Raw genomic sequence first — 27,835 nt, forward strand, 5'->3', positions numbered from 1 at the left:
AGCAGCTCAGGGGTAAACCACGCAGGATAAAAAACAAAGATGTACGGCAATGGAGCTCTTTTTATCGTCGGGGAAGTCGCCAGAGCTCGTTTCAACCAAGAAACATCGCCCAGCTTTCAGTAAGTTGCCCTGCACAAGATCGGGTGAAGTCCGATCTACCCTCCCACTCAGAGGAATAACGCGTGGGTATGCACAAAGTGGAACCCGCAACATATTGGCCAGCTTCCAATTTTCTCGTTACAAAATACTCATCGTACAGAGTTAAGAAGTCGGCGAATTATTTCCTAGTCCAAAAGTTTGCAGTTTGCCACCAGTTTGAAGCAGAGCGCGGCGCGTCCTTCCAAAAACGGTAATATTGAAGATCGTCAAAAGGCGGGGTTGGATTATGTCATTGCGGAGCCGCAATCTTTTGGAGTCTTGGCTGCTAGTGCTGGTTATCTTTGAAAATTGAAAAATAATTCAAGGTCTGAACGTACCTTACTCATATGACCAAAACCCTTTGCTGGCAGGGGCTGAAGCTTGGGTCAACAGACTGACACCTGAGGGCCGAAAATTGGATTGCCTAGGCAATGTAGATATCTGTTTATCGCTCTTTACTACATTCCTCACATAAATGGCCCCAGCATGATACAGAATGCATCAATCTGACTCGAAACTCGATATTCATGTTGCATTCCATTGGAATGTCCGCTTATACCTACACTGAGGTGGCTTTTTCCTACAAATCAATGCCTCTCAATTCCTCATGCCGGATAGACACGCATACTTCACGTGGGTTTGCGGGAGAAAGAGCCGATGAGGCAGAGAGATCTGCAAGAGTATGAAATCTTCATTTATGTTACTTCGACGAACTCATCATTTGTAGGTATAAAAGACTAGATTGCTCTTATTCACGAGGAATAAAAAAGCATCATCCAAATCCAAAGAGAAAGCTTGAAACAGGTCCAAATCGTGTAAGTGCGCTCCCACGTGTCACAATTGGATGTCTAAAAGAATAGATTTTTCCAAAACTGACCTCTCTTTGAACTGATATTTCCAGCAATTTTTGCTAGACTATTCTTCCCGCTAATATGCCTCCATCTTTCACTGCCATTCTGACGGCCATTGGCGTCTCTGCCCTCTTCATGGCTAACACAGCCAATGCGAATGGCTGCTACTCCGGTGGTGAGACATTCAGCCAGGTAGCCTCCCACGACGACATTTTCAACGCAATGGATAGCGTTTGCAATGGGTTCGCGGGAACATTCACTTCAGGCGAAGAGAAAGCCGCCTGCAGCACTTTTTCGGGAAATCGTATCAATTGGGCTGTGAAGAACAATGACGGGAGCTCTCAGACACTGGCTGCATCTGATTGCATTGCTGCGATGACGATTGAGATCAATGCCTGCTCCCATGGAAGTGAGCAGGACCATGGTGACTTCCACTATATCGATGACCCGAACGCGGGTTCTTGCTAGATGATTCAGTGATATGCTATGATTCTGTATCTTGCGGGGTGGTATTTTGGCAGCCACAGGCTTGTCGTACGGGTCGATTAGATGTTGAAACTACGCGTGCATCTGTTTCAGTGTTAGTGCAAATGCCTGCCACCTGGGCATGTATCTTTGAACAATCACAAGTATCTGCCAAATTTATTTTTCCCCTGCGTTCGTTTACAAGTTTTCGTACATTGGAAAATGTTTATCAAGGATAAGATAAATGTTTGTCATTGCTTATCTTTGGCTGCTTATGAGCGCTCTTCTAGTCTCAAGAGCAATCCACTTCTCAGGCCAAAGAAACACCGTGGGAACAAAATATGAAGTCATCTCATCCCTTCCAATATTTTAATTTCTCCATTCTGCAGATCTTCATTCTGCAAGATGATTGTCCAATGAATTCCCTCGGGAATCAAGCAATGACTGTTGCAGATGTTCAAAATCAATAGAAACGAAATAAAACTAGAAAGCCCTACCCCATAGACTAAATCCTTATTCAATTTTTGCAAAATGATTGCTCTTGGCAAAGCTAGAAAGATATCAACCTTCCATACAAGTACATCCAGGGGTAGTGGTGTCTGATTGACCACATAAAATAACTGTGACCTCGAGATAGGGGAAATGTAGTTCAACGACTCACCTGTTTGCATGCGTCACTTTTTCTGCAGGCCTCGAGATTAGTCAGTATATATCCTACATATAGTCTTGGAAGGGCATACAGGCCCACTTTAATGTATCACAAGTAAAAAAATTGGGAGCACTTATGTCTGCCACCCATAGGGGAGAAATCAATTGAACTGAACTCACAGCGAGACAGACATCACACAAGAAACCATCTGTAATGTTGGTGTCCTCAACAGCGGGGGCCGCAACCGCAAGGGCCACGAAGAAGACAGAAACCATCACAGTGAAACGCATTCTGTTGGTACACAGTAGCTTTGGAAATTTTCAGATATGATCTTTTGAGAAGTAATGGTTTATCCAATGTTTGAAAACTTATGACAACAAACTGACTACTTCGATGTGGGGAATGAGGTCGATCATATAGAAGATATCGGTGTCACTATCTACTAGTCTTAAAAAAACACATCGTGGCCCCACTCAGCTACGGACTCGGAGTTAAGGCAGTTCCACCCACTTCTAGTACACTCGGAAGAGCAAGCTCCAATCTCTCCAACCTGTTTCACGTTGTGGTTTTTGTTCAAGATAATTCCAAAATCAGAGTACTACGTAACTTCTTGTCATGAAGGCACGGCGAATACTAGAGGTCCAGTGCAGTATTAGAAACCCCCGACAACAAGGGTGGATAGATATTGCTGGATAAAGTATTGTCAAATGGTGGCACAAAGATCAAAAAAAGGATCTTGGCATTAGGGGAACCCTTATGATTAGCGGAGATGCCGAGATCCGAGTTCATGGCATAGTTGCACACCGAATGAATTGATGCAGTGTTATATTTCATGGATCTGGGTTGCGTAGTCAAATGTCAAGATCCGACATCATATGCGATGTCGCGTGGTAAGTAAAGGTTCAATGTTGGAGCGTCTTTTTCGGTTTTTTCTTCTTGCTGCATGAATCCATGATCCCTGGTATGGATGGAGACTCAAAACAAAACCCAGAAGGTCTGTAGACAAACCCAGTATCTAGCTGATTGTTGCTACTTGGTTTGGCCGCATACATATTGGACACTGGAAACTCTCGTTGCTCCTTCTGCTGGAAATCTCAACGTGAGTTTGAAGTAGATTCAAGAAATTGTGAGCCTTATCCCTGCACAGATCTTCCACATGCGACCAATAAGCACCGGTTGAATTTAAGGTAAGTCTAGTCCTATCTCCTGCTCTTCATCACAAGTTGTGTTTTCACGACTCTCGAGATTGTCTTCGTTCAATTCGGTTTCATCGTTGTCACCTGAAGTGAATACCGGGCCTTTATCGCATCGATGATTCATGGATCCCAGATAAATGCCGCACAAACGATAGCCATCTACTTATTTCAATAAATGCTCCCAGACTATCCGTACTCGTTTCAGCGGGGTCGGACCAACAAGAAAAGTACCCGCAGCAATGTCCCTCACCCAGCCTCCAGGGGCCAGGATAGGAGCCTTCTTGGGTATTCAAGTCATGAATAAACTCAGCAGTTGCACATAGCTCTCCGATGATTACATAAAGTGACAGAAAAAAGTACCGTAACGGCATGATACCCCGAGGCACGTTCTGAGCAGGATGTGGTTCCACAACGATCATTTTGTGTTTTGCGATGGATTCAATTTCTTGGCGCCTGTTTCTTGAAGCGCTACCTCATGGTCATTCGGGTATTACCCGAGTTCTTGTCATTCAGCTGCACACGTGGGGGTCTGATTGCAACAATAACAAGGAATTCAAGGAAGTCAAGAAAAACATCATCGATTTGATTTACAATTTACAAACAAAACAGATCTGAGATCACATGATCCATGATTCATGTTTTGGGGAAGCTAGGCCGGACTGGGAATATCACGGATCACGATTGCTGGTTGTATTAATTAGTATGGACTCATTGAATCCGTCCAAATGTTTGTTTTATTGTATTGATTTATGATCTTGTAAATCCATAACGTCTTGCCAAGATTACGGAGTTCTCCGTAGATATTAGTCTTATTTTGACCATTTTCGATCAAGAATCAAGTTTCGGTGGTTCTGTTTGTTGCCTCACTGGGACTAGTCGGTAGTGTGGATAACTTTCAAGTATCCACCACAGCTCTAGACTTTTTCTTCTCTCGCCACTCAACGGATACTGCCTATCGATCACTGCTATGATTTTTGGTCTCTCGTGCACCTTAAGTAGCTTATACGGCTTCCAATAACCACTATTGTGGACTAATCTACACTCTCGCAGATTTGCAGCCGACGTTTTCGTTGAAGCTATCAGCCTTTACTCAAAGGCCTTGTAGCTTTCAGGGACCCACATCTGGCAAAAAAAGAGCAAACCCAGCCGAGTCAGCCACAGCTAACGGAGAAGAAAAGAAAGGACGAAATAAACGACGACGCCATGCTATCATTAGTCGATCGATTCAGGGGTAGCTGTGCGGAGTGCAAAACGTGATTTGGGGAATTCATAAAGACCCTGATTTCTTACGACGGTCGGCATCCTCTTAGCCTTTGGGTCACCCTTTATACTGTTTCTTGGACTCATTTTCCATTGATTGATTCACCATGAAAGGCCCCCGATCATGGATTTACTTCCTAGCCTTGGCTTTGCTATGCCCTGTTGACGCGTCTACTTCCTTGTCTTATCATCCCAGCTCGCCCATCAGCAGCCAGGCTCATATCCACACCGCGGTCTGCCATACTTCGATTGGGTTGACATCCGTTGCTTCTGTGCCAACAACGACTATCACCCGGCGCATACATGACCCATCTCCAGTTGTGGTCTTCTCCAGGACTCAGGAGACCGTCACTATCACTCCATCAGAGTCAACATTGACAGTGACAGATTACGAGACCACTACTGTTACTTCCACCGCAAGCACCGTCACAGATGTATTCTCAACAACCTCGACTGAGTTTGATACTGTGACTTCGACTGTGACTCCTGCTGATATTACATCAACTGCCTACTCAACTGTGTCGATTAGTGCCACTATCACTGCAACTATTGCCGCCTCTGCGACCTTTACTCCTATTGCAGATACTCTGACTACTACTACTGCTCTTGTGGCGCGATCATTCGAGCCTTCTCTGGAAAATGACTGTTCTCCTACAGTGGATGATTACCAATATCCCCAGGAGGTTATCTGCCACGAGAAGATTATCATCAGAACTACAACAACTTCTACTGTGACCGAGTCTCCTGCCACCGCAACTGCTGCCGTTCCTTCCACTACCGTGGTAGAGACCAGTACCATCACGACAAGCTCGGTTGTTGTTCCAGAGGATGTCTCTACCACACTTAGCTACAGCGCTACCTCCACCATTACCGAAATTTCCACGGCACCTGCTGTAACGGATACCGTGACCTCTATTGTCACCGTGACAACTGCCGTCACCACCACCTCTGCCTACGCTGCATGTGCTACCAACAACATCGCTGGCTCTCCTCTTTCCTCGGATTTTGGCGGCTTAGCAGGAGAATACGTTTATTCCCTGTCTTGGGGTACAGTGTCTGGCTACGGCTCCAGTGTGCATAGTGTCGACACCGCTGAAGATTGCTGTATAAGCTGCCAAGAGCAATCTAATTGCATGGGTACTTTCGGTCGAAACATTGGCGCGTATTACTACTGCTACCTGATCACGACAGACACCTGTTCATCTTCTTCTACCTATGGCCTTATTTACCTGTCGAACGCAGCGACATCTTACGATTTTGAGGCTAGTAATGGAAACTGTGGTCAGTGGAGGAAGTCCTCCTAGCGTGATTTGTTGATTCGGGAATGAATTAACTTGGCTTTAGTAGGGTGTCTTCCCTACACACTGATGTATGTAGAAAGATATTTTCTTCCAAATAGTTTGTTCCTATAGGGTCTTTTGCATAGAGTCTTCCCTACGTTAAATCCTTGTGATTGTGACACATTTGCATGAAAGAGAGTTTGATAACTGCATCCTGCTCATCTGGAGTATAGTATGAACATGTGTGACTCATGTTGGGTTTGAGATCGGACACCGATGTACTGGAATTCCACTCTTCTTTCCTGACTTTCCTCTTCCGCATTAGTGCTCTCACCCTTTGCCGCTTTTTGCTCACTGAGGAAAATTGAGCACGACCCTGAGCGCCATGATCCGATCAGCGAGCATTACATAAGCGAACTGGTCTGCCCACTGTGTATCACGTGATACTCACCTGAGCAGTCTGATTCACACACTGAGGCTTGAGCCTGATCTGAGCGCCCTGATTTGCTCACATGCACGAAGTCTGAGCTGAGCCTGGACTCTAAAGAAATAATTATAATCTGATTGGTTATGGGCTATGCATATATCCAAAAGCGGCGAAAGGTACATGTAGCACTAAGAAGAAATACGGCTGTAATCACTGGCCGTTTGAAGCTGAATCTACAGAAATCTCGAATTCAAATGTTAGATGTTCTAATTTTCAAATGTTCCGTTGCTCATTCCACAAATATTCCAGAATCATGGATGTAACCTCAAGGGCCAAGGCTGACAGTTGACTATAAGGCTAGCGCTACTGTAATCAGCAAGCCTGTGTGAAGTTTGCGGCTTCAAATGTTTACAATTCACCAGCTGACCAAAATTATCTGGCTAACTGTGGTCATCCATTGACAACTCACATATTCTGATCGAGCTTTGTCTTGGCAATCTCAGCATGTGGTTAAGCTTGGCGAATTAATTCGCAAGTCAAGCTCAGCAAGCATTGATTTGTCGGTCTTGGCGATACCCCTCGCGGGTTGGGGCATTTCTGGACATCGGCTCACGTCAGCCAGCAAACATTGAAGGAATGACTTCGGGAGTGATACCCCTCTTGTTCCTGGCTTGCATATTCTTTTTTTTAGTAGTTGACTTCTATTCATACTATGTATCTTGAATATATTGGAATTTATCTTTTCATTATCTCATACAACTTCAGGGTTCTATTCCATATAAGTTACCATTTTAAGTATAACTTGTACATGTGCAGCCCACGTCCACATGTGCATGGATGTGAACTACTAAGTCTTACTAAATATGCATGCCAGAGCAGGTCTGGGGTGCATTTCTTTCAGCCTTGAAACTCTAATGGCAGGTGTTCAAGTAAATATTTCAGTTTCCGTAAGGCTTGCCCTGCGCTAAACCTTCAAAGGAAGCCGATAGACTTTATTCATCGATGCTGTCTCCACTTCAAGGGGTCCACGGGTCATTATCCTTAATCTATACGGATCAGGGTCTTTCAAGCACTTGAGTGCTAGATCCACATGGAAATGTTGATCTTCAGCTTCCAACTAAACATTTTGAATAACCCAAGTGCCAGATAGGTTGTCATGCACGAGTGACGAGAGGCTTACTATTTACGCCCACGATGTATTTAGAACACCCAATTTAGTAAATTGAAGACCAGAATACTACTATTATGGATAAACAGTGCTAAATTACTTGACTGGTCATCCCTAGCGCCGAAATCCTCTTCAAATGTTTGACAGAATCGACACTGGCGAACCATCATGTGACCCGCAGGAGCAGCCACTGTCACTTGTCTCACTGCATGTGCCTTGGGAGTCCCTCGAAGGAATCAATGGTCGACTATGGGTTGCCTGAGTTTAAAGTGGCTTGCCGCTGCTTGCTAGCTAAGGAGGCATGGTAGAAGTATATGGGGGCGTGGAGTAATATTGATATTAATATCAATGTTCTCAAAATAGAGACGTCAGCGTTGAAGTCTGCATTGGCAGCCCCGCATGCACTCTCGCAGAAAGTAATCTGTGCATTCAATGATTGGATTGGTCTAGTATCATTAGTGCTTAGCATTTAGCGAGTTTCCAAGCTTCTTGGCGAAATATAGGGCCCTGGGGTATCTGGGCAGAATTTTGCGACATGATACTATTGGACTGGTGCTTAGCATTTAGCGAGCTTACAAGCATCTTGGCGAAGCATAGGGGGCCTAGGATACCTACAAGGTAAGATTTTGTGAGATGAAAATTTGATGAAGTTACTCCATAATGCCCAAGTCTCCAAGATAAGTATAAAAAGAAGTGATATCCTGCTCTAAAGAAGTTCAAATACCATCAAGCATTCTCTTCGCCCTTCTTTCTACATTCATCTTTCCAGCAGCTTTCGATCGAGCCTAACCAGCATAGCTCTTGAGGCACATACTTCTATCTTTTCACAAAGATGAAACTCCACGCCCCCATTGTTGCCATCTTCTACATTCTGATTCAGTCAACAATGGTTGCATCGCTGGCTACCGTGGACTACTGCATCACTCCAGGTAATTGCGAACCGGTAACTCCAGCTGATGGCGTTTGCAGTAAGATATACCCTTCCGATAACAACCCTCCCTCTCTTCTCTTTCTGAAACCTACAACCACTCGAGGAAATCGATAAGCTAACTTTAAAAAATTCACTAGTCAATCTCTCGAGCGCCTTCAATGATAAAATCACGAGTGCTACGATCTCAGGTGGCATGTGTGTATTTTGGGAGTGAGTTTGTTCTGTCCATTTAACTCTCAGGACTTTCTAGCAAGGCTCTCTCATAATGAACATTCGAACTAATAAGTTTGAACAACAACTAGGGATTACAATTGCTCCAATGATCACACTGCTGCACTCTCTACTACCGTTACTGATTTCAATGACATTTGCAAAGGTAGCAATTGGGCAAGTAGGATCTCCTCCTTCAAGTGTTGCTCCACCGCCGATTGGTGTGCCGGAAGCACTCCTAAATGCACTTGAAGTTCCGAGACGAACCGAGAACTAGGCTAGATGGTAGAGGAAATCATTTTCCATATGTGTGCCATTTTTGGAATGATTTACTCCCAGTCTCGCCATTTTTGATTGTATTGTTTTTGAAGACCAAACTTCCAAGGCTGCTGTCCTTGTAAGTTCTAGGTATTCTCTGGAATTGGGTTTCTCCTACTGGGTTTTTCCATTCCCGTGCGCGAATGCGGGAGTAACCTTATGTTTTTAGTACTTTTGTTCAGTTTTTGAATGCTATGATTCGATTACTACCTTCGCATGCCAACGTAAATAAATTACTATTAGAAACTTCATTGTAGGAGTTATAAGCACAAATACCAGAATGGAAAGCCCTGACCCTGACCCTGACACCCCTTCAAACATAAGAGCGTGCCTGCTAAAGCCAGTTGAGTGTAGTGCCTTTAACTTGTAGGGCAGAGTCCCTCGACACTAGTGTCAACGGGCCGGACCGCTTATCGGGCCCGATTTTGGACAGAGAACAAAAAGAAAAGCAAAAAGAAAAGTCTTGCATCATCCGTGAATCGAACACGGGCCTCGTCGATGGCAACGACGAATTCTACCACTAGACCAATGATGCTAGTTTACGTGAAATGTTCCCAGATACGCTCTGTTGAAGGCAGGTCATACAATTTCCTATTCTTAAGGTGGTTTAATGAAAATACGTAAACACACGCTGCAGACGGCAGAAAATTGAAACGTTGAATACACCGGCAATTTACTGGTGGTTGACGTATAGTTGATCTGTTTTGAAATTATAGGTTAATTGAGTCTAAATCTTGGCTAAACCCATGGCGAACCATTGTGCTGTGGCACTTTTCTCACCGGCCGCACGACGCTCAACGCGGCTCAAGGCCGTTTTTCAGCCACCCGACACTAACGACAGCACTTAAGCCACAAATACTAGTAGCGTTCTGTTTTTCATTTTTCGGTTGGTTTTGTTCATGAGGAGAGTTTCCATCCCTTCCCCTAAACAGCCTATGTAGGCTCCACTATTATAAATCTGAAAATTCTGCACGCCTAAGATAATTTACCGCATAAATCCCATCAATCAATATCTCCAGAGTATTTGAAATTGGCAATATGATTGTCTTACTAATTGACAACTGTGCTTGATAGAAAAAACGGTGACCGAGGTGGAGATCTGCTCTAGTCGGATCAATTATAAATAAGTAAGGGCATATCGATACAACAGTAGACATGAAAGTCTTGAAATTAATTTTTGTAAATGGACCATTGCATTATACGTGCTGGACGCTGAAGTCATGTAGCACATTAATGGTTCCTGGGGGAGTGACACTCAAATTTGAGTGGGACTCTCCAGTTTCATGAGATGTGACATAGGCATTCGTTTTATTGCCCGCTAAATTTCTTTGCGATTCACTTCCGTTTGTGGTCGATATGTGGGTATGAACAACCTCATGGTCAAACCGATTCATCGGGTAAATATTGTTCCTCTGTGAATCTTGAAGGCGTTCAAAGGTTTGTGGGTCAGAGACGCCATATCCTGTTTTGCCGGTTGAGAAGAGACCGGGAGCGACGCGAGCCACGATTGTCTTCAAAAGAGGCATGTTTGCGCAAATGATGGCAAGCTCGGGCTCGATGACCGTCCACATGACGCCCATTTGAACGGACCTCGTAATATCGCTGAAATCGATGGCCATTAAGGATACCAGACGGACGATACTGATGATAGAGACACTGTAATGGTATTTGTTTAGCGATGAGAAGCGGAAAGGGTAGAAGGTATGTATACGCACAGTAGACCCATGGAAAAGACACCGCACAAAGCGACCTTCTTTGCAGTTCCAAGGTGCAGTTTCCAAATATGAGGCATCGGAAGAGCCATAACCATCAAATCCGTCACCAAATTCATGACGCCTGCAATGACATATGTCGCATTTCGATCACCGCAGACGCCAGCAATTGAGGTGTCCCAGTTATACTTCAACGGCCGACACAGTAGGAAGGTTTCCAGAATTACACTGGCTGACCAGCACCACACGATAGTCATTGTGATAGCGACTTGGATCCGGAAGCTGCGCTTGGTGCCAAAGATGCGCAGATAAAAGGTCATAATCGAAGTCTTGATTAGGGCGAGCACAATTCCGTACAAAGCTTCAAGAGGTAGGATGGTCTGTAGATATATTCATCAGTATGAATAAATTCAAGCCAAAGAGCTGGGTCTAGCTGGGCATCTCACCTTCAAGGTAAATATCACAGATGATGGATCTATAGTGGCTGAATTTCGGCCCGCTCCACCGATAATGGTCACTATTCGTGCGTAAGTCGTTCATGTTTTTTCTCCATGATGGAATCGAGAGCTGAGTATCTCCAACATTGAAACATACAAATATACTCGAGGGCTATATCGGCATACACAATGAGCTGTTTATTATTAGCTCCGTCATACTTTTTCTCTTGGAAGTTTTCAAGTGAAACTCACCAGTGCTGCCAAAATAAAAAACTCGGGCAGTCCTGGACTGACTCGTCTCAGCTTGAGCGCCCAAAATCGTAACACGGTGGTGATGGTAGCTAGACCGCCCAACACCGTGACCGCAATAACCGGATTCCGGCTAAGCGGCGTGGTTAACGGGTATGTGATAGTCATGTTTGAAGCACAACTCCCGCCAGGGCTCTTATCCTCTCCTCTCCTACCAGTACCGAGTAGGGAAATAGAATCGCTGTCGCAAACTTTGGCAGTTCAACAAATGACCAGTGGTCAGCATTTTCGTTTCCTGAAAAAAAAAATAAGCGTACGCCACCCTTTGCAAACTAATTCCTTCCACGTGTGAAATTAGTGGGCATTACGGAGTTTACTCGGCAACATGTACATGAAGGCGCTAGCTTTAAATTGTGGATCTGTATCAGACTGGATGTGCTGGATTTGCCTTTCGTTCCCGACCGGGAGACCGGGAGTCCTCCGCCCGAACCAAAGTTTTCTCGGGTTTTCTTCTTATTGTTCACTACAAGTCATTGTGATAGGCTCTTCAACCCCTTAAACGTACTTTCCTATCCACCGATCTTCACCTTGTTTTACCATACTGGTCATTCTTCCAACGCTAGTTACACTCCAATTTGAATTGATGGGCCGAATTGCCGTCAATGGCCAATCAACATTCTATCGGGGACCCGTTCACTTGCAGGATTTGCATTCCTAGGAATTGTCCTTCTATTTCAAGTTAGGCTTCGGGCGTGAACTGTCAATCGGGGATAAGTTGACAAACGGTTTTCTTGGCCCAGGCCTTGTTTGCCACGTCGGCATTTCAAAAATGGATTCTGTTATCTTCGTCTCCCCACGCATCCTTCGCTTATCCTGTCCCTGGCCACTCCGATCTAAGTCTTGGAAAAAATGGCGTCTATTGATACCTCGTCACTTGCTGACTTGAGCAAAGAATATGATTATATTGTTGTTGGCGGCGGCACATCGGGCTTGGTGGTAGCCAGTCGATTGACTGAGGACCCCTCATGCAGTGTCCTCGTTCTGGAAGCAGGAAAGAACCAGGTTGATGATCCGCGAATTGCAGCTCCTGGTCTGGCAGCGACAATTTATTCTGACCCAGAGTTCGACTGGTGCATTACCAGCACACCCCAGGTATGCATAGCTTCTTGATGATTTCACTTGGCTCAAGTATTCAACCCCGCTGACTTGTTGCTAGGAAAACCTCAATGGACGACCCCTTTCCCAGCCTCGCGGGCGCACACTTGGTGGCTCCTCAGCTATCAACCTTGGCATGGCCATCTACCCCAGTCAGACTGATATCAACCTTTGGGAGAAGCTTGGCAATGACGGTTGGAACTGGGAGTCATTATCACCATATTTGAAGAAGTCGCAAACCTTTACCCCACCATCTGCTGAGATCCAGGAGCAACTATCGTTGGATTATATTGATCGGTCGGTTCAGGGTGACTCGGGTCCAGTTCAAATTTCTTTTGGAGAGGGGCCGTTCCCGTCGTTTATTGGAGCATGGCCCAAGGTATTCCAGACCCTCAATCACCAAATCAGCGGAGATCCAATGTCGGGAGTAGCCAGAGGTGCTTTTTGCAATCCAGCCACTATCAATCCCACTAGCAGAACCCGCAGTCATGCTGGCGTGACGTACTACAACCCCGAAGTGGCGAAGCGATCCAACTTGAGGGTCGTTACCGAAGCTTATGTGCAAAAGGTTATTTTAGAGAAGGATGATACACCGGATGCCAAGGCTACCGGCGTTCAATTTACCGGCAAGGATGGCATCGAGCGAATTATTTCGGTTAAGCGGGAGATTGTTATGGCTGCTGGCGCGATCAAGACCCCCCATATCCTCGAGCTATCTGGTGTTGGTGACGGTGCCCTTCTTCGATCCCACGGTATCGAGCCCATTGTCGAGAACCCCAATGTTGGAGAAAACCTCCAGGAGCATGGCCTTGTGTCATTTAGCTGGGAAGTTGCCGAAGGCCAGATGACTGGTGAGGCTCTCCGAATCCCCGAGATTGCAGGTGCAGCCATGGCAGCCTGGCAAGAATCCGGAGCTGGACCACTCGGTCTCTGTCCACTAGCATCTGCATACATGACTCTCCCAGAGCTAGCAGATGGCGAGTTACAAAAGCTCTTGGACGAAAACCTCCAAGATCAAAACTTATCACCGGGATTGAAAGCCCAATATCAACTACTGCGAAAAATGTTGGAGGATGAGATTGAGCCTAGCGGACAGTATACTTTGGCGCCATTCCAAATCCTGCCCGAAAAGGGACCCAGCCCGAAGGGCATCTTTGGCATGACAGAGCCAGAGAACTTCGTCAGTATCGTCTCCGTACTCAACCGACCTTTCTCTCGCGGAAACGTGCATCTCACTTCCTCGGATGCGAAAGAAAACCCCCAATTCGATCCTGGCTTTTTCTCACACCCTCTCGATCTGGAGCTTCACGCGCGCCATGTTCGTTGGCTGGAGACGCTTGCTTGGACCGAGCCTATGGCTGCGCTCTTGAAGCCTGATGGTCGGCGTTTGCAGAAATCATCTCGCGACATAACTCTTGAGACCGCCCGCGAACTGACCCGTGATAGGATTATCTGCCATTACCACGTAGCGGGCTCTACTGCCATGATGCCTCGTGAAATGGGTGGTGTTGTGGACTCCAAGCTGAAGGTTTACGGCATTAAGAACCTACGGGTGGTGGATGCTGGTATCTTCCCTTTGATCCCTCGTGGAAATATTCAGACTACGGTCTTTGCAGTTGCAGAGAAGGCTGCCGCAATTATTGCTGCCGATGCAAAGCTTTGAATTGGAATTTTTGCCATTGAACATCAATAGCCCACGCCCATAGATATAGAAATATAAACCTTCAATGTTCCCAAATTCGGACATGCTGTATGTGCCTGCGCAGATGCTTATATAATATCAATTGATTCAATCCTCATGGAGTAAAGTCGCGGTCCCAGATCCGCATCCTGTGAAGATAAGAGCGCATCAAGTTTGACCCCGCATAGTTTTGTCATCAATCCCGGCCCGGGATTTCGCTAGCTCAGTCGGAGTTTTGCGTCTCAGTCAAGACCCACTTCGGAGTCATTATCACAAACGATCCATGGATGTTATTCCGCCAATTGCTGGGTGATAATAGAACATTGAAATATATTCCTCATAATACGCCCGGTATTTTTCGGAATCGACATCAATATCAATAAGCACAGTGAGGCGCAATGATGGATTGGTATAGATAAATGAAGTGTATATATTGCGCCAACATTTGAACATGTGAAGCTTCAATGATATTTTGGCCATCAATGTGTCCGCACGGTTATGTGTCAACGGTAATACCCGGATTAGTCGACAATCGGACCAGCCGTTTAGGTGCCGCACTGACTCGGCCGATACCGCAAATCATCACGTCACTGCTAAGAGAAAGAGTTACTGCGCAATTGATAAGTCCAGCAGTAGGGCTATCACATATAAATCGTTTAGTAACCAATTGATTCTCCCATCTCAATTATTTTCACACCACACAATGAGCAGTAAGTCCCTTTAAGCAAGGTGGAAGAACGGTGGTCTAGAACAATGCGGGAACAGTGCAAGTACTGAGATTAATTAAATCCTAGATCTCCAACTCCCCCCCCGTCTTCCCGTTCCTCAGGATGATGGCGCCTGCGACCATCTGTCCGCTCACCCCGCCTTGTCGTCCGTTTCTTTGGCTAGTACCAATCAATCTAATGTCGACCTATCCGCCCTAGCCGGGTTGACTCTCGTCTTCTGCTATCCCCGTACCGCCCAAGCGAACGAAGAGATCCCCGATTCTTGGAACAACATCCCAGGAGCTCGAGGCTGCACACCCCAGGCGTGCTCCTTTCGGGATAATTTACCAGAGTTGAAGAGACTAGGCGTGAATAATCTCTTTGGACTCAGCACCCAGCCGACCAATGAACAGGCAGAGGTACATGAGCGGTTGCACCTCGCATACCCACTGCTTAGTGATTCCCATTTGGAATTCGTGCGGAGTCTATCATTGCCTGTGTTTGATTGGAACGGAATGACATTGGTAAAACGCATAACGCTGGCCATCCGGGACGGCAAAGTCATCCACCATTGGTACCCGATCTTCCCTTCACATAAGAATGTGGATTTCGTTTTGGACTGGCTGCGAGAGAATCCCATCGCCGGGAAGATATAGGCTACATAGCTCATAACAATTCCAATGCGATTTTGAAATGCCGAGGTTTTTTTATCGTGCGAAAAATGGAGGCTCAGAGATCATCCAGGCGTGATTTGATCTAGTGTTAAACACTATACTTGTTACCAGCTTGTCTTCATGCACAGTGAGTACTAAGTAGGCACAGTTCTTGGGCTATATTACATCAAATAGAGTCCGCAATCGTACAATTGCCAAGGGCCTTACACGGCCTCAGATCTATCGGAGTTTTTGCAAGGGTGTGCTTCTGTTGTAGCCCCGGACGGTGAGTCGGAGACGAACTACTAGTATCAATTGGATTAAGTCGCGATTGAGTTCAGTCGCGTCAAGCGGCGAAACTACGTTATCACGTGAGAGATGACTCATCCTATATCCGACGTTCCCTGGCACTTGACACCAATTAGGTTGACATTGGAAATTGCGCAAAGCGGATCTATTCTTGTCGATAACAACGTCTGAGCCTCACAAAATCTACTCATATCGGCATCGTTGCCAAATCAATGCATCCAGCGAAGTTAGGACCTTCCCGTCGAGCTTATCGGGCGTGTGCTCGATGCCGGAAACGAAAGACAAAGGTAATGACGCAGCAGAAGCCATCATGCATACTATGTGCTTACCTCGCTTAGTGCGATCTTAAATATCCAACTTGTACACCGTGTTTAAACAGAGGTGAACCTTGCCATGGCTCTGATGATCGGGCTGGGAATGACACTTCGCGAAGGTCAGATTCTGATTACTGGTATCTAAGGCCCATAATTAATGTCTATCTACTGACAACGAAGATAGCCTGGTAAGGTCGCTCGAAGAGGATGTCAGCCGGCTCGAGGCAGAATTGCAAATTGCCTCTCAAAATGTGGAGCACGCTAGTGATGATCTGGCCACTAGAATTGCAGAAGCCACATTCACAGTCGGCATGCCGGCCGCAGGTTCATTTTTTAGCACCAGCAGGCTATCAATGTTATTCTTTACGCCATCTGTTCCTCCCTTGATAATTCTTCGAACTGCACGATCGGACTTGCAGTCAATGTCTACGCGGAAATCGCCACATGAACTGTTTACCTCTCTTGTCCCGCCCCATCGCCCGCCAATAGGATTGCGCAATATACCAATCAAGGCTATGATGCGCCTAATAAAACACTACACGAGTACCATGATTCAAGATTATCCTATCATTGACAGAGACTGGTTGGATAACGTATTTCAGCATCTGTCTCAACCCCGGTCCGAATTGCATCTGACTGATTTCGAACTTTACCTCATTTATATGGTACTAGCTATCTCGTCAGCTGCACTGACTTGGAGGATCTACCCACGAGATAGGAAAACATCGCTTTCTATGCTCTCCTCAGCAATACAGCATTTGCAACAAATCACCGAGATGCGGGAGATCATTCGTTTACAAGCAGTGCTGCTTCTAGCACACTATGCTCATGTTAACCCCGAGATTATTGATACGTGGATGTGTATAACGAATGCGGTGAGCATAGTATCCAATCTGGGCCTCCACCGCCAGCCAACTACACCGATTGATGCATCCGAAAGAGAAATGCGTCAGAGATTATTCTGGATTACATACAACATGGATAGATCGCTCTCAGCGATGTTAAGATTGCCAGTGTCATTTCGTGAAGAGTGTATCTCTCTCAAGGTTTGTGGCTTCCTTCTGTGCCGGAACTAAACGCTAATGATGAATGCCAGCCTGATAACCGCATTTTTATTGATACCCCAAGCAAAGGTTGTTCGCAACGAGATAGTACCACCTACTATCGAAGCATCGAAATTGAGGTCCATCGCGTTCTTCATCTGAAAGAGGATACTCCGAAATTGATGCATAGGGGCCTCACAATGTGGATCCCAGATGTCAGCTCTTCTCTCGAGGAATGGTATATCACGACACCTCAGGATGCCCCAAAAGAGACAGTCCTATTCAGACATCTGATGTACAATTATTTGAAAGCGAAGATCTACAGGCCAACACCTCAACTCCCAACGCGAACGGCAAAAGACCGTCAAATGTGTTTTGATGTCTGTCAGAGGATCATCGAAAGCGGAAATAGCTTGTTCGAGTGCAAATTAATCACCTATCCGTGGCAAATGGTCCATATCCTTTTCGGCGCTGTGGTCATTCTTCTTGAGGCGTGCTGGCAATATCGCTTCCAGCCTTTGATGACACCCTCGGTGCTTCATGTCTTGTTCGTGCTGATACCGCAATGCCTTGAAGTACTTAGCGAGATAGGCAGGGGATGGAGTGAAGCCAACCTATGCAAAATGTGTCTTCAGTCTATGCTGGCAGAAGTCGCCTATACTTATGATCCGTCCGCGTTTCCAGGTCTATCGCCTATGCCTGATGCGGTCACAACGGAGAATTTGAAGAATCTCTTATTCGCGGATAGATTGCCCAGTGACAATATGCTGTCTGATGAAGCTGCTCTAGCCATGGAGTCTCAAATTTTCGAGAACCCCATGTACACCTGGGATATCGACGAAATACAGTGGAGCAGCTGGTGCTAGCCTTGAAATATTGGTAGCGATTTCTTGTTTTGAGCTAACATTGAAGCTTTGATATACATTGATATAAGAAGATTTGACGGCTAACAGTACCTATCTGGAGATAAAAATCAGCTTGAGGAGGATGCTATGGCTGTATATTCTAATTAAGTGTATAAAAAAAAGCAAAAATAAAAATAAACACTATGTAGAAACCATCGTTGGAAAATATATATAGTTTTTATCAATCGAGTCCCAAGCCCAGAGCTTTCTTCGAGACATCTGGACTCAAATGAGCAGTGGCGCAATTGGCTGGGTCTGGCGAAACCAGTATTCAAAGGTTCCCTCAACGACTTTGGGGCGCAGCAAATAGTCGCGCGCCTCGCGTGCCAGATCACCATCGACAGGCTTCAAGGGTCCAAAGACGCTAGCCCGAACTTGAGTTCGAGCGGCGCGTTCAAGATTAACGGCAAGATATGCAGCCTCTTGGACAGTACAGCCAACCGTCAACATGCCGTGATGAGCGAGTAAAATAGAGCGCTTAGTACCGATAGCTTCCGTAATAATTATACCCTCTTGGTCAGCAATGGGCAACCCAGGCCAATCTGCCAGAAAGGCACAATCGTCGTAAAAAGGTGTCATGTCCATCTGGGCGACCACAAGAGGCTGTCGGGCGGCGACTAATGCTTGTACCCAAGGTGAATGCGTATGTATTATACTTTGGACATCTGGGCGACCGGCATACACCCAGAGATGAAATCGAGTTGCCGGGTTTGCCATTCCATTGCCAGTAATGGTGTTGAGGTCGCCATCCACTTCGATAAAGTCTTCCGGCTTCGCCTCGTCCCAGCCCATGCCGTAACGTAGTGTCCAGTAGAAGCCATCACCGCGTGTGGAGCGAGCGCTGATTTGACCAGCGAGCCCTGCATCTTCCTGCTTGGCTGCAATTATGCGGCAAGCGCAAGCCATGGTTTCTTGTAGAGTGCGCTGAGGGAAATTAAGATGATGTTCCATCTCACTGGCTGCGCGCTGATCAAAGTACTCTTTGCTTCGCAGAGGCTTGCCGTTTAGCTTCGGAGCCGGAGCAGGGGTTGAGGCCATTGTAGAGGTGAATGTTGTTTCAGTCGTTGTTTTTCGCGGTAAGAAAGCGTTTCGATGATTTGGGGTGAGTGATAGAGAACGAGCGAAACCTACGCCTCGGATTTAAAGGGCTTCGCATTGATTCTTAATTTGTAAGGTCAGTTTATCGGGGGAATACGATTTGCTGCCATTATGTATCATTCGGAAGAGCTCTTGATTTGTCCGTTCTTGTCCGGGTTTCCCCACGACTCCCAAGCACGTTTCTCCTCCCGCATCTCCGTAAACTCAGCGTAGGTCAAGATAGACATGGGTTTTTTTTTTCGCGGAAAACTCCGACCCAGTTTCGTGAAATTCCGACACTATGCACGGTCCCCTTCCATGGTTCCAATGGTACGAAATGACGGTACAAGTATTATCGGCAAATACCTAATGAAGTCGGCGTACGGGGGTCTAATACTGTCAAATGAAATGTCAAGATCGATGCCCAGGGTGGTATGCCACGTACAAAGTACTAGTAATCAAGCGAATACCCTGATGTCTTGGCGTCATTCATATTTGTGCTTTTACGGATTTTATTCTTAGAATTCGATTTTTGATACCATAGGGTTGTCTCGATTACACCTTGCTGAAAAGGCAATGACGGGTGTCATGTGAACTTGAATGATTATCAAAGTGTCGCATTTTCAAGGTTTCTGGAGAGTATTTCAGCCAAATGTCTCAAGGGCTGAGTAAATATGCCGCCAGGCATCACTGTACTCCTCGCCGCCTTTCCAGCGCACGCGATTTGCGGTGATAATTTCGGTGCATTTCATAAGTATAGTTGGCCAACCATTACATGGCGCCCACCCTTGTTGAACGGCAACTACAAGAGCACATCCAGCTTTGAATGCTCGTGGGGATACAAACATCGGGATCTCATATGATGACTTCACGATCACTGCATCATATGTAGCAGTGATGATGTCCACGGCGGATTTCAAGATCCTAGCCCGAAGGTGTTGGAGGCTACCTGGTATATCTGCTGGGCGTGATTCGCAAGCTAGGCATATCCCATGATCCATAGAGGCAGCAATGAATAAAAGCCATGTTTCTTGTATGACGGAATTCGTCGGCGAGATTTCCTCAATCTCCTGAGCCAAGAAGCATAAAGCATCATCCAAAACACAGTGATTGTTCTGTGAGCCATGATTGAAGCAAAATAATTCAATACATGCCTTTCTATGAATCTTCAACACATTTGCTTCGTAGACAGTCGGAGTAAGGATCAAACTATCCAGCATACTCGGACGATTGAAAAGTATTCTCAGCGACCTGCTGAATCATCAGAAAGTAATATCCAAAAGCAGAAGCTTACATAGACCATCATACCGGTTAATGGAATCCAATACAGAGAGAACTGGATAGGGCGGCGATGCATCCCCACCCGAAGGTACAGGTGATGAAGGAACTCGATTGGAGGGACGATCTTCCGGGTTCTGGAAGCTGTGCCAGCCTTGCTCAAGACAGAGCCGAATTGCCAAATCATGAAGCTCCCATAACATGCCCCGAGAAGGCTCTGAGACTTCATATAAAAGAAGTGCAACAGCAGCGATCAATGAATTCTGACCGGGCTTTCCGTAGAAAAAGGGGAAGAGTTCACCGGCCCACTCACGGCAGATATGCGCGACTTGGAGCCAACTGGCTTGGGTGTAACTCCGGTGGACGGCACCAATGGTACAACTTATCAGAATTTTGAACCTTTCTTCGATGGCCAGTGTGTCCAATATCAAATTTTCGTTGATGAACTTGGCAAGGTCAAGGGGTAAAGGGTACGTTGGATATATGCACGATGTGTAGTGCGATAAAAGAGAATTAATGATTTTTGGGCTGATGGTTGCCCTAGCCGATGACGCAAATGGAACCGTTTGCGCTAATGACTCGGGTGCATAAGGTTTGCCATGCCATTCTGCGATGTTAAGGGAGCGCGTTATGGCGGAAACAATCAAGGCGGGCGGTGATCTGTGGAGATGAAATAGTTCGCTACTCTTAGTTGAAATGTTGCTTTCTAGGGGAATCCTAGATGGTATCGACTGTTTATCTGCATTGAACGATCTTGTTGATCCACCGCCGAGTGAGTAAAAGGCGTTATTTCCAATAGACTTCCGACCTACCCAGGTGAGGCAGTCGCTTTGGATGCTAGTTTTGCTTTGAGAGAATCACGTTTATCATAGAGTGTCTTTATATAGCTATTAGAAAGCAATTTTAGCGATTCATCGTCCATTCTATCTAGTCAACCCTGGCTCAGTAACGCACCTTCGAGATACGATTTCATTCGACACATCATCTATAAACGTGCACTCAACATCACTCCTGCTGCAACTGACACATGCAGGGAGCTGGTCGTCGCACTACATAGAGACCGCGTCAGAGAACGCTCGATAGGATATTCAGCCCGGCCAACCTTAATTCTTCGCCTTTTGCACCGTTGGCAGGTGCGCAGCATGTTTCCAGAGATTGTACTAAGGTGACGACAGTGGCCCTATGTGGAAAGGCGAGTCGGCCACTTGAGCCTATAATAATTCCTCTGTCCAGTGGGCAGGGTGGTAATTGGGAGAGTTGGAGGTGAACGTCTCAAATTGCGCGACTGAAGCCTGAATTCCATTAGACGGGACGGACTTACTTTGTTCCTACCATTGGAACTATATAGCAGCTGGGGAGTGTTTTTTTGTCTTCCAAATGTAGCTACCAACCGTGGCCAGCTTTTTCGAAATGGAAGGATAGCTCCGTCTTACTTTAGAATAACAAGATTGATTGGTGTACGAGGTCTACGAACTAGGAGAATGTACTAGTGCAGTGCATCAAGGTAAAGGGTCACGTACCTGGTCACGTGCCTCTAGCCAAATCAAATCTGAAAAAGAAACCTTAAAATATTAGTTTTGAAAGAACACGAAGAACGAGTCTACGAGGAACGAGGGCGAGAAAGTCATACTGTGGTATTGGGTGCTGCAAAGAAGAAAGAAGAAGAGAAAAGGAGAGAAAACTATCTACAGGGAGAAGAGTGAGAGTACCCTGGTCACATGACCAAACAAGTTTCAATCTGTCAGTTGGTGGCACGTCATTCGTCACATGCCCCTTCCCCGAGATCCTCTCCTCTGCCTTCGATCCCTTCTCGATAGTTGCGCTCCCGTCCCCAATGCAATCAGTCTTGCATCCTATTCCCCTATTCCCGTTGGATCATACAAAGCCTTTGATTTTTTTTTTTTTTTTTTTTTTTTTCAAATTATAAATAGTACAGTTACAAATCGTACAGTGTTGAGGTAGAAATCTAGAGATAATATCTTTTCATCTTTGGGTACGTACTCCGCTTCCGTACACTGACAAATTGTGGCAATACAGTGCACATGTGGTAAATCACTTCTAGTAGGCGGCCATTCTGGGGGGTCTTGGCCGCGAGGAACCCTATCGTCGTAGTCCAGACTCCAGGCCCTTTTGCCCCTCCGGATCGGGATCTTGCGTCTACAGGCCGGACTTTTCCGACGAGAATTGAACCCACTTATCCCACTTTATCTTTCTATCTATGATACTAACCTCACCTGGATCCCGAACAACGGTTTGATTCTGCGCTATTATGAGTGGTGGAATTTATGCCATGCAGACCCCTCCATAGTAGAATATTCCTCACGTCCCTAGCCCTTCTTTTGCCCTCAACCATATTTGTCTTTCCCTCACGTTCAGACCGTCCATCATACTACGAGACTCCCTAAGCTTCTTATATACGCCGCAAGATCTACCTCAAAACCGTTCAATCCGACAGTATGCATATTGTACCATATAATGCAGAACTTCGACCTGAAATTCTCCATCAGTTCATCCGCGACAATCCCCTTGGTCTTCTGACTACATCCATCCGGTCTCCCTCTCACCCTTTAATCCAAGCGAGTCACATTCCCTGGGTGGTCGACAGCGGAAGCGAAAGTGGGACTAGCTTTGGAATGCTACGTGGTCATATTGCCCGCCCAAATCCGCAAGCAAAAGCGATGATGGAAGCTCAATCACAATATTCAAGCGCTCAATATCTTGAGGAGGAAGTTCTGGTCATTTTTAACGGCCCTGTGAATCACTACGTGACACCAAAGTACTACAAGGAAACAAAGCCCAAGACAGGGAAAGTTGTACCGACATGGAATTACGAAGCCGTTCAAGTTTACGGGCGTGCGAAAATATATATCGATACGAAGACGACAGAGTTCACAGAGTTCTTAACCAAACAGCTGTCGGATTTATCTTCCCATGCAGAAACTTCGCATTTGCAACTCAATCCAAACAACCAGGACAGTCCTTGGGAAGTCTCCGATGCCCCGAAGTCCTACATTAATCTTCTGCAAAAGAATCTCGTCGGCATCGAAATCGAGATCGGATCAATAGCTGGACGATTTAAAATGAGCCAGGAAAAGTGTCTCGGTGATCGGAATGGAGTGATCGAAGGGTTTAAGGAACTGGGCACTACTACTGGAGCCCAGGTGTCGGACCTTGTAATCTATAGGGCAGGGCAATTCGATGCTATGAAACAAGCGAAGACAGAAAAAGATCCTTGAAGCACTTGAGAGAGAATAGTCACATCTTGGAAGCACTGGAATATATTTTCGTTTAACATACACAGTGGGTCAAATTTGCGGTCAACTGGCACCTAATGTAATTTCAAGCGTTACTATGGAGAAACTGCCAAGCCGTCAATACATGACCCTATCCCAAGGTTCCAACCTGGGCAGGGGTCAGACCTAGCCCTTGAGGTAATCCTAGAAACCAACGAGGAAGAACAAGCCAAGGAACGAATATGGATGTTGTATTGTTCAAAGGAGGAAGGAAGAAGCGAGACGCAGCCTGCTATCTAAAGGAAGCACTGACAAACATGGTCATGTGATTCCTAAGAGGGAATCGCCCTGTACCGGGGGCGTTTTTACATTCAAGGATTCAATGTTCCCATCAATTGATTTGTATGTGGATCTGTTCTACCGGCAGAAGATTGAAAGTCATGTATTAATTAACAATGTAGCTAGCGAGCTTTTGAGAAAAGCTTAGAGAGTCCATAGAGAGAAAGTTCCCCCCTGCATCTTGCAAGCTCTAGCGCCTCGACAGCTGCATCTAGAGACTGCCCCTTGTCACGCCTAGCACAGATCTCGGCAATGATACCCTTCTTGCCTATTACCTCAGGCTGGAAACCAGCACGGTATTAAAAGAAAGGATTTCCGCGATGGATGAGTAAGATAGCAGCTGGTCAAAGTATCCTGGTTTCATTAAGCAGCACGGCTGGTCTGACTCTCTTCTACACCTTTTAGCTCGACTTGTTTTGACCTCTAGGCTCCGCTAGCATGTGTCTTGTTATCGCAAGGAATTTTGATTGTTTTGTATATCTCATTAGTCCATTCAATTTTTCAGCTGGGTCTCGTATGAGATTGGCTTCTCTCGATCGGCGGCTTGGAAAAAGTGGAGATGATACCACTGGAGTCGGCTGCGGAACTGGGGTGGTGTCATATTCTAGAACACAGGGCATACATAGGTGTGGGAAAGCGCGTGAGTTGTCTAGGGAGCATTCAGTTAGTGGTACCGATCGTGCAGACGGGAAACCCCGAGGACGCTAGGGAAATTCCACCAGTGGGCACACTTGCTGGTATTAGGCTCTTCGTTCGGTGGGTCAAGATCGGCAAATCTGCTCCTCGGAGTGGAGCCGAACGCGGCAACATTTAATCTTTAAAGCACTTGAGGCAAAACACGATATGTGAAAGGATATTTTTCGGGGCCATTCTGCCAATGGTACCTGACTGGCTATGACTGAAGTTTGATATCACCCCGGGTTAGCGTTTTGCCGAATGTCTCTTGTGGCTCTCCGCGTATAACCGAATGCACCAAAAATTCTGAAGAGAAGGGTCGAAAAAAAGTCTAAACTACGTTCACCTTTAACTGGGGTAAATAAGTATTGGTCCTTTTCTTAGAATCGACTGCAAAGATTGTTTCTTTTTCACCACAATTGAAGGAGAAAAAAAGAAAAAAAAGAGAAAAACAAATAACCCCCCCCCGGAAATACCTGCACTCGCAAAATGGGAGTTTTGATCGAAAACCAGGCCGGGCTTTCTACTCGAGGAGCTGAGAATGTGGTTCGGAATGAGTATTGGAGAGATATCCGCAAGATTCTAGCGGTGCCTTACGACAAAGTCCATAATCCAAATGGAATGTAAGAGGGCTTCGGAGACTCACAACCGGAAGGAGAGTTCAATGCTAATCATCTCTCTCACAACAGAATCAACTTGGGCCTCGCAGAAAACTATCTCATGCATACGGAAATATCCGATCGACTCAAGTCTGGAGTGAGTATCTTGAACGGTAGTTGAGCACAAAAATGCTAATCGAAATTTAGTTTGACGTTGATACTTCGACACATTTGACCTACGGTCAAGGACCTGTGGGTTCGCCACGTCTGCTAGGAGCACTGGCGAGCTTCTTCAATTCAAACTTTCATCCAATGTCGCCGGTTTCAAAGGATGAATTTCTTGTGACCTCTGGAGTAGCGGCATTGATTGACACTCTAACATGGTGCATTTGCGATGATTCTGATGGAATCCTAATTCCACAGCCACTATATGTTGGCTTCGAGATTGATATTCAGATGCGAAGCCGCGGTCAAATGCTTCCTGTTTCCTTTCGAGAGTCGGATCGTGACTATTCTATCGATCATACCTTCGAGCCTGATGCGAACCGCAGAGCCTTTGAGCGTGCATACAAAGAGAGCACAGAGAAAGGCATCAAAGTTCGTGCTGTTTTAATCTCAAAGTAAGTCCACAATACCATCGTACTCTTTATTTATCACTAACATTGATGATCTAGCCCTCACAATCCGCTAGGAAAATGCTATGTAGGTTACAAATACCGCCATTTTGAGCTCGATGGTCTTTCGAGAGGGTACTAAATCTTCTCTCGTGTATAGTCTCCGGAAACCATCAAAGAGATAGCTCGCTTCTGCGCCAAATACGACTTGCACCTGATATGTGATGAAATCTATGCCAACTCAGTCTTTGTGAATGATGATAAGCCTGAGGCTCAGCAGTTTGAATCTGTCTTGAGCATGAACCTCGATAACATCATCAGCAAATATCGCGTTCACGTCATGTATGGCATGAGCAAAGACTTCTGCGCGAATGGACTCCGCCTTGGTGTTCTTCAGACAAGAAATAACGACTTGCTAGAAGCGGTTGCCAGCATCAAGTAAGTTGCCACTTACCATTGACCAGTATACGTTGATTGTAGGTACTAACTATCATTTCTTTTGCTACGTAGCCTGTTTGCGTGGCCCGCTTATCTTACACAAGATCTCTGGGCTCAGATACTCGAAGATGTTCAATTTCTTGACTTGTTCAGAAAGACAAATCACCAACGAATGGCAGCCAGCTATGGAAAATTCACATCTTTTCTTAAGAAGCATCGAATCCCTTACATGAAGGGGAGGTACGTTGAAATTCCCTTCCTGCATCGCACTGATAACATTGGTTCACGATTTGGTTGATCGCATACTAAAATTCCATTCCTGCAGCAACGCCGCCTTTTATCTCTGGATTCGCCTCGTTCCATCCCGCGTTCTTGACGTCGGTGATGCTTCAACTCCCTCTCCCAACACATCCGAAGTCAAAAAGGTCTTTTTGGAAACCTGCAGCCGTAACGGAGTATCGATTAAAGACGGCGCTAATTATTTTGCCGAAGAGCCTGAAGATGGGTGGTTTAGAGTGACATTTACCATTCCGGATGCTATTTTGGAAGTCGCCATGCAGAGATTAGTGAAATCCTTAGAGGATATGGGATGGTTGGAATTGTTTTAGCTGTGATCCAGAAATTACGGAGTACAATGGTTAGAACTGCAATAGACTATCAGAAACGATCTAGATTATTTGGCTTGATAAAAGAAGCGTGATGGGACGACCATAGACTCGGGAAAAATAACATCAAGAGAATACTAAGTATATTAAACAGGTTCGTGAGCTTTTATCCGTGAAGAAAAAAACTCGTGAAAGAAAATTGTTCTCAAACAAAGATTGGGAGAAAATTCCGAGTTTACTCTACGAAAGTGGACCTTCGAACACACGCTCGCTGTACATAATACTTTCCTGGTGTCGCGTGGGCAGTACAATTCAGTGCTACTCATTATTTATTGGATCCAGATTGACATATTCAAATGTTTTTAATTGTCAAATCTAGTGGCACGGAATTCGCCCTCCGATGCCTAGATATTACAGAATATTTGGCGACCACTGGTAGTTCTTGGAGAATTTAGCCTATGGAACATTTGAATTATGAAAACCTTGAATTTACGAGATATCCACTTTGGCATACATACATGTACCTAGCACTTGAGAACAATTGAATACGATGAATGAATCACAGTACTTTGTATCAGCGTAAAATGTGTATCCTATGACTCTGGATCATCATAAGCCGGCTTTGTACCAACCTGTGGCTTCACAATTTCTAAGAACTCAGAAGTATTTTTGAAGATCTCAAACGGCCATAAACAGGACTCTAGCTTTTTGACCTCCAGTCACCCCATAGCTGATATAGCTCTTAACCGTATTACCGACTTTCAATGTGCTAACGTATTGCCGAAAACGCCCCAATAGAACCCAAAGGCCAAGTGTGATTCTCTGTGTTTCCGCAAAAGTTTACAAATGTGGATCCATTGTACCCTAAAAGTCTGTATTGTAAAATAGATTTTCTCCACTTATAGTCGCGTGGTTCACT

At 45.7% G+C, this 27,835-nt stretch overlaps 10 protein-coding genes across 10 annotated transcripts; 8 read left to right on the forward strand and 2 right to left on the reverse strand.

The window, feature by feature from the left end:
• Positions 1–1,070: 1,070 nt before the first annotated feature.
• N7466_002843 (uncharacterized protein) lies at positions 1,071–1,457 on the forward strand (the record flags this gene model as incomplete). The annotated part of the gene is made up of 1 exon (XM_057162241.1): positions 1,071–1,457. The coding sequence occupies one exon, from the start codon at positions 1,071–1,073 to the stop codon at positions 1,455–1,457; it is 387 nt and encodes a 128-aa protein (XP_057025526.1).
• Positions 1,458–4,666: 3,209 nt separating this feature from the next.
• N7466_002844 (uncharacterized protein) lies at positions 4,667–5,863 on the forward strand (the record flags this gene model as incomplete). Its single annotated transcript, XM_057162242.1, has 1 exon — positions 4,667–5,863. The coding sequence occupies one exon, from the start codon at positions 4,667–4,669 to the stop codon at positions 5,861–5,863; it is 1,197 nt and encodes a 398-aa protein (XP_057025527.1).
• A 2,403-nt stretch (positions 5,864–8,266) lies between these two features.
• Positions 8,267–8,852, forward strand: N7466_002845 (uncharacterized protein; the record flags this gene model as incomplete). Its single annotated transcript, XM_057162243.1, has 3 exons — positions 8,267–8,363; positions 8,503–8,564; positions 8,742–8,852. The coding sequence occupies 3 exons, from the start codon at positions 8,267–8,269 to the stop codon at positions 8,850–8,852; spliced, it is 270 nt and encodes an 89-aa protein (XP_057025528.1).
• A 1,237-nt stretch (positions 8,853–10,089) lies between these two features.
• Positions 10,090–11,459, reverse strand: N7466_002846 (uncharacterized protein; the record flags this gene model as incomplete). Its single annotated transcript, XM_057162244.1, has 5 exons — positions 10,090–10,549; positions 10,609–10,985; positions 11,052–11,122; positions 11,200–11,236; positions 11,295–11,459. 5 exons carry the CDS (start codon positions 11,457–11,459, stop codon positions 10,090–10,092), a joined length of 1,110 nt encoding a protein of 369 aa, XP_057025529.1.
• Positions 11,460–12,200: 741 nt separating this feature from the next.
• Positions 12,201–14,109, forward strand: N7466_002847 (GMC family oxidoreductase; the record flags this gene model as incomplete). The annotated part of the gene is made up of 2 exons (XM_057162245.1): positions 12,201–12,443; positions 12,508–14,109. The coding sequence occupies 2 exons, from the start codon at positions 12,201–12,203 to the stop codon at positions 14,107–14,109; spliced, it is 1,845 nt and encodes a 614-aa protein (XP_057025530.1).
• Positions 14,110–14,830: 721 nt separating this feature from the next.
• On the forward strand, positions 14,831–15,490 carry N7466_002848 (peroxiredoxin; the record flags this gene model as incomplete). The annotated part of the gene is made up of 2 exons (XM_057162246.1): positions 14,831–14,837; positions 14,922–15,490. The coding sequence occupies 2 exons, from the start codon at positions 14,831–14,833 to the stop codon at positions 15,488–15,490; spliced, it is 576 nt and encodes a 191-aa protein (XP_057025531.1).
• Positions 15,491–17,353: 1,863 nt separating this feature from the next.
• Positions 17,354–18,019, forward strand: N7466_002849 (fungal specific transcription factor domain-containing protein; the record flags this gene model as incomplete). The annotated part of the gene is made up of 1 exon (XM_057162247.1): positions 17,354–18,019. The coding sequence occupies one exon, from the start codon at positions 17,354–17,356 to the stop codon at positions 18,017–18,019; it is 666 nt and encodes a 221-aa protein (XP_057025532.1).
• A 264-nt stretch (positions 18,020–18,283) lies between these two features.
• N7466_002850 (Meiotically up-regulated protein 14 protein) lies at positions 18,284–19,096 on the reverse strand (the record flags this gene model as incomplete). The annotated part of the gene is made up of 1 exon (XM_057162248.1): positions 18,284–19,096. The coding sequence occupies one exon, from the start codon at positions 19,094–19,096 to the stop codon at positions 18,284–18,286; it is 813 nt and encodes a 270-aa protein (XP_057025533.1).
• Positions 19,097–22,869: 3,773 nt separating this feature from the next.
• Positions 22,870–23,649, forward strand: N7466_002851 (FMN-binding negative transcriptional regulator; the record flags this gene model as incomplete). Its single annotated transcript, XM_057162249.1, has 1 exon — positions 22,870–23,649. The coding sequence occupies one exon, from the start codon at positions 22,870–22,872 to the stop codon at positions 23,647–23,649; it is 780 nt and encodes a 259-aa protein (XP_057025534.1).
• A 1,500-nt stretch (positions 23,650–25,149) lies between these two features.
• N7466_002852 (putative aminotransferase) lies at positions 25,150–26,919 on the forward strand (the record flags this gene model as incomplete). Its single annotated transcript, XM_057162250.1, has 7 exons — positions 25,150–25,283; positions 25,350–25,416; positions 25,467–25,879; positions 25,934–25,961; positions 26,034–26,311; positions 26,384–26,551; positions 26,637–26,919. 7 exons carry the CDS (start codon positions 25,150–25,152, stop codon positions 26,917–26,919), a joined length of 1,371 nt encoding a protein of 456 aa, XP_057025535.1.
• Between the last annotated feature and the right edge of the window lie 916 nt (positions 26,920–27,835).

The sequence above is a fragment of the Penicillium verhagenii genome (assembly GCF_028828195.1).
Source record: "Penicillium verhagenii strain IBT 33310 chromosome Unknown utg000003l_segment0_segment0, whole genome shotgun sequence".
NCBI lineage: Eukaryota > Fungi > Ascomycota > Eurotiomycetes > Eurotiales > Aspergillaceae > Penicillium > Penicillium verhagenii.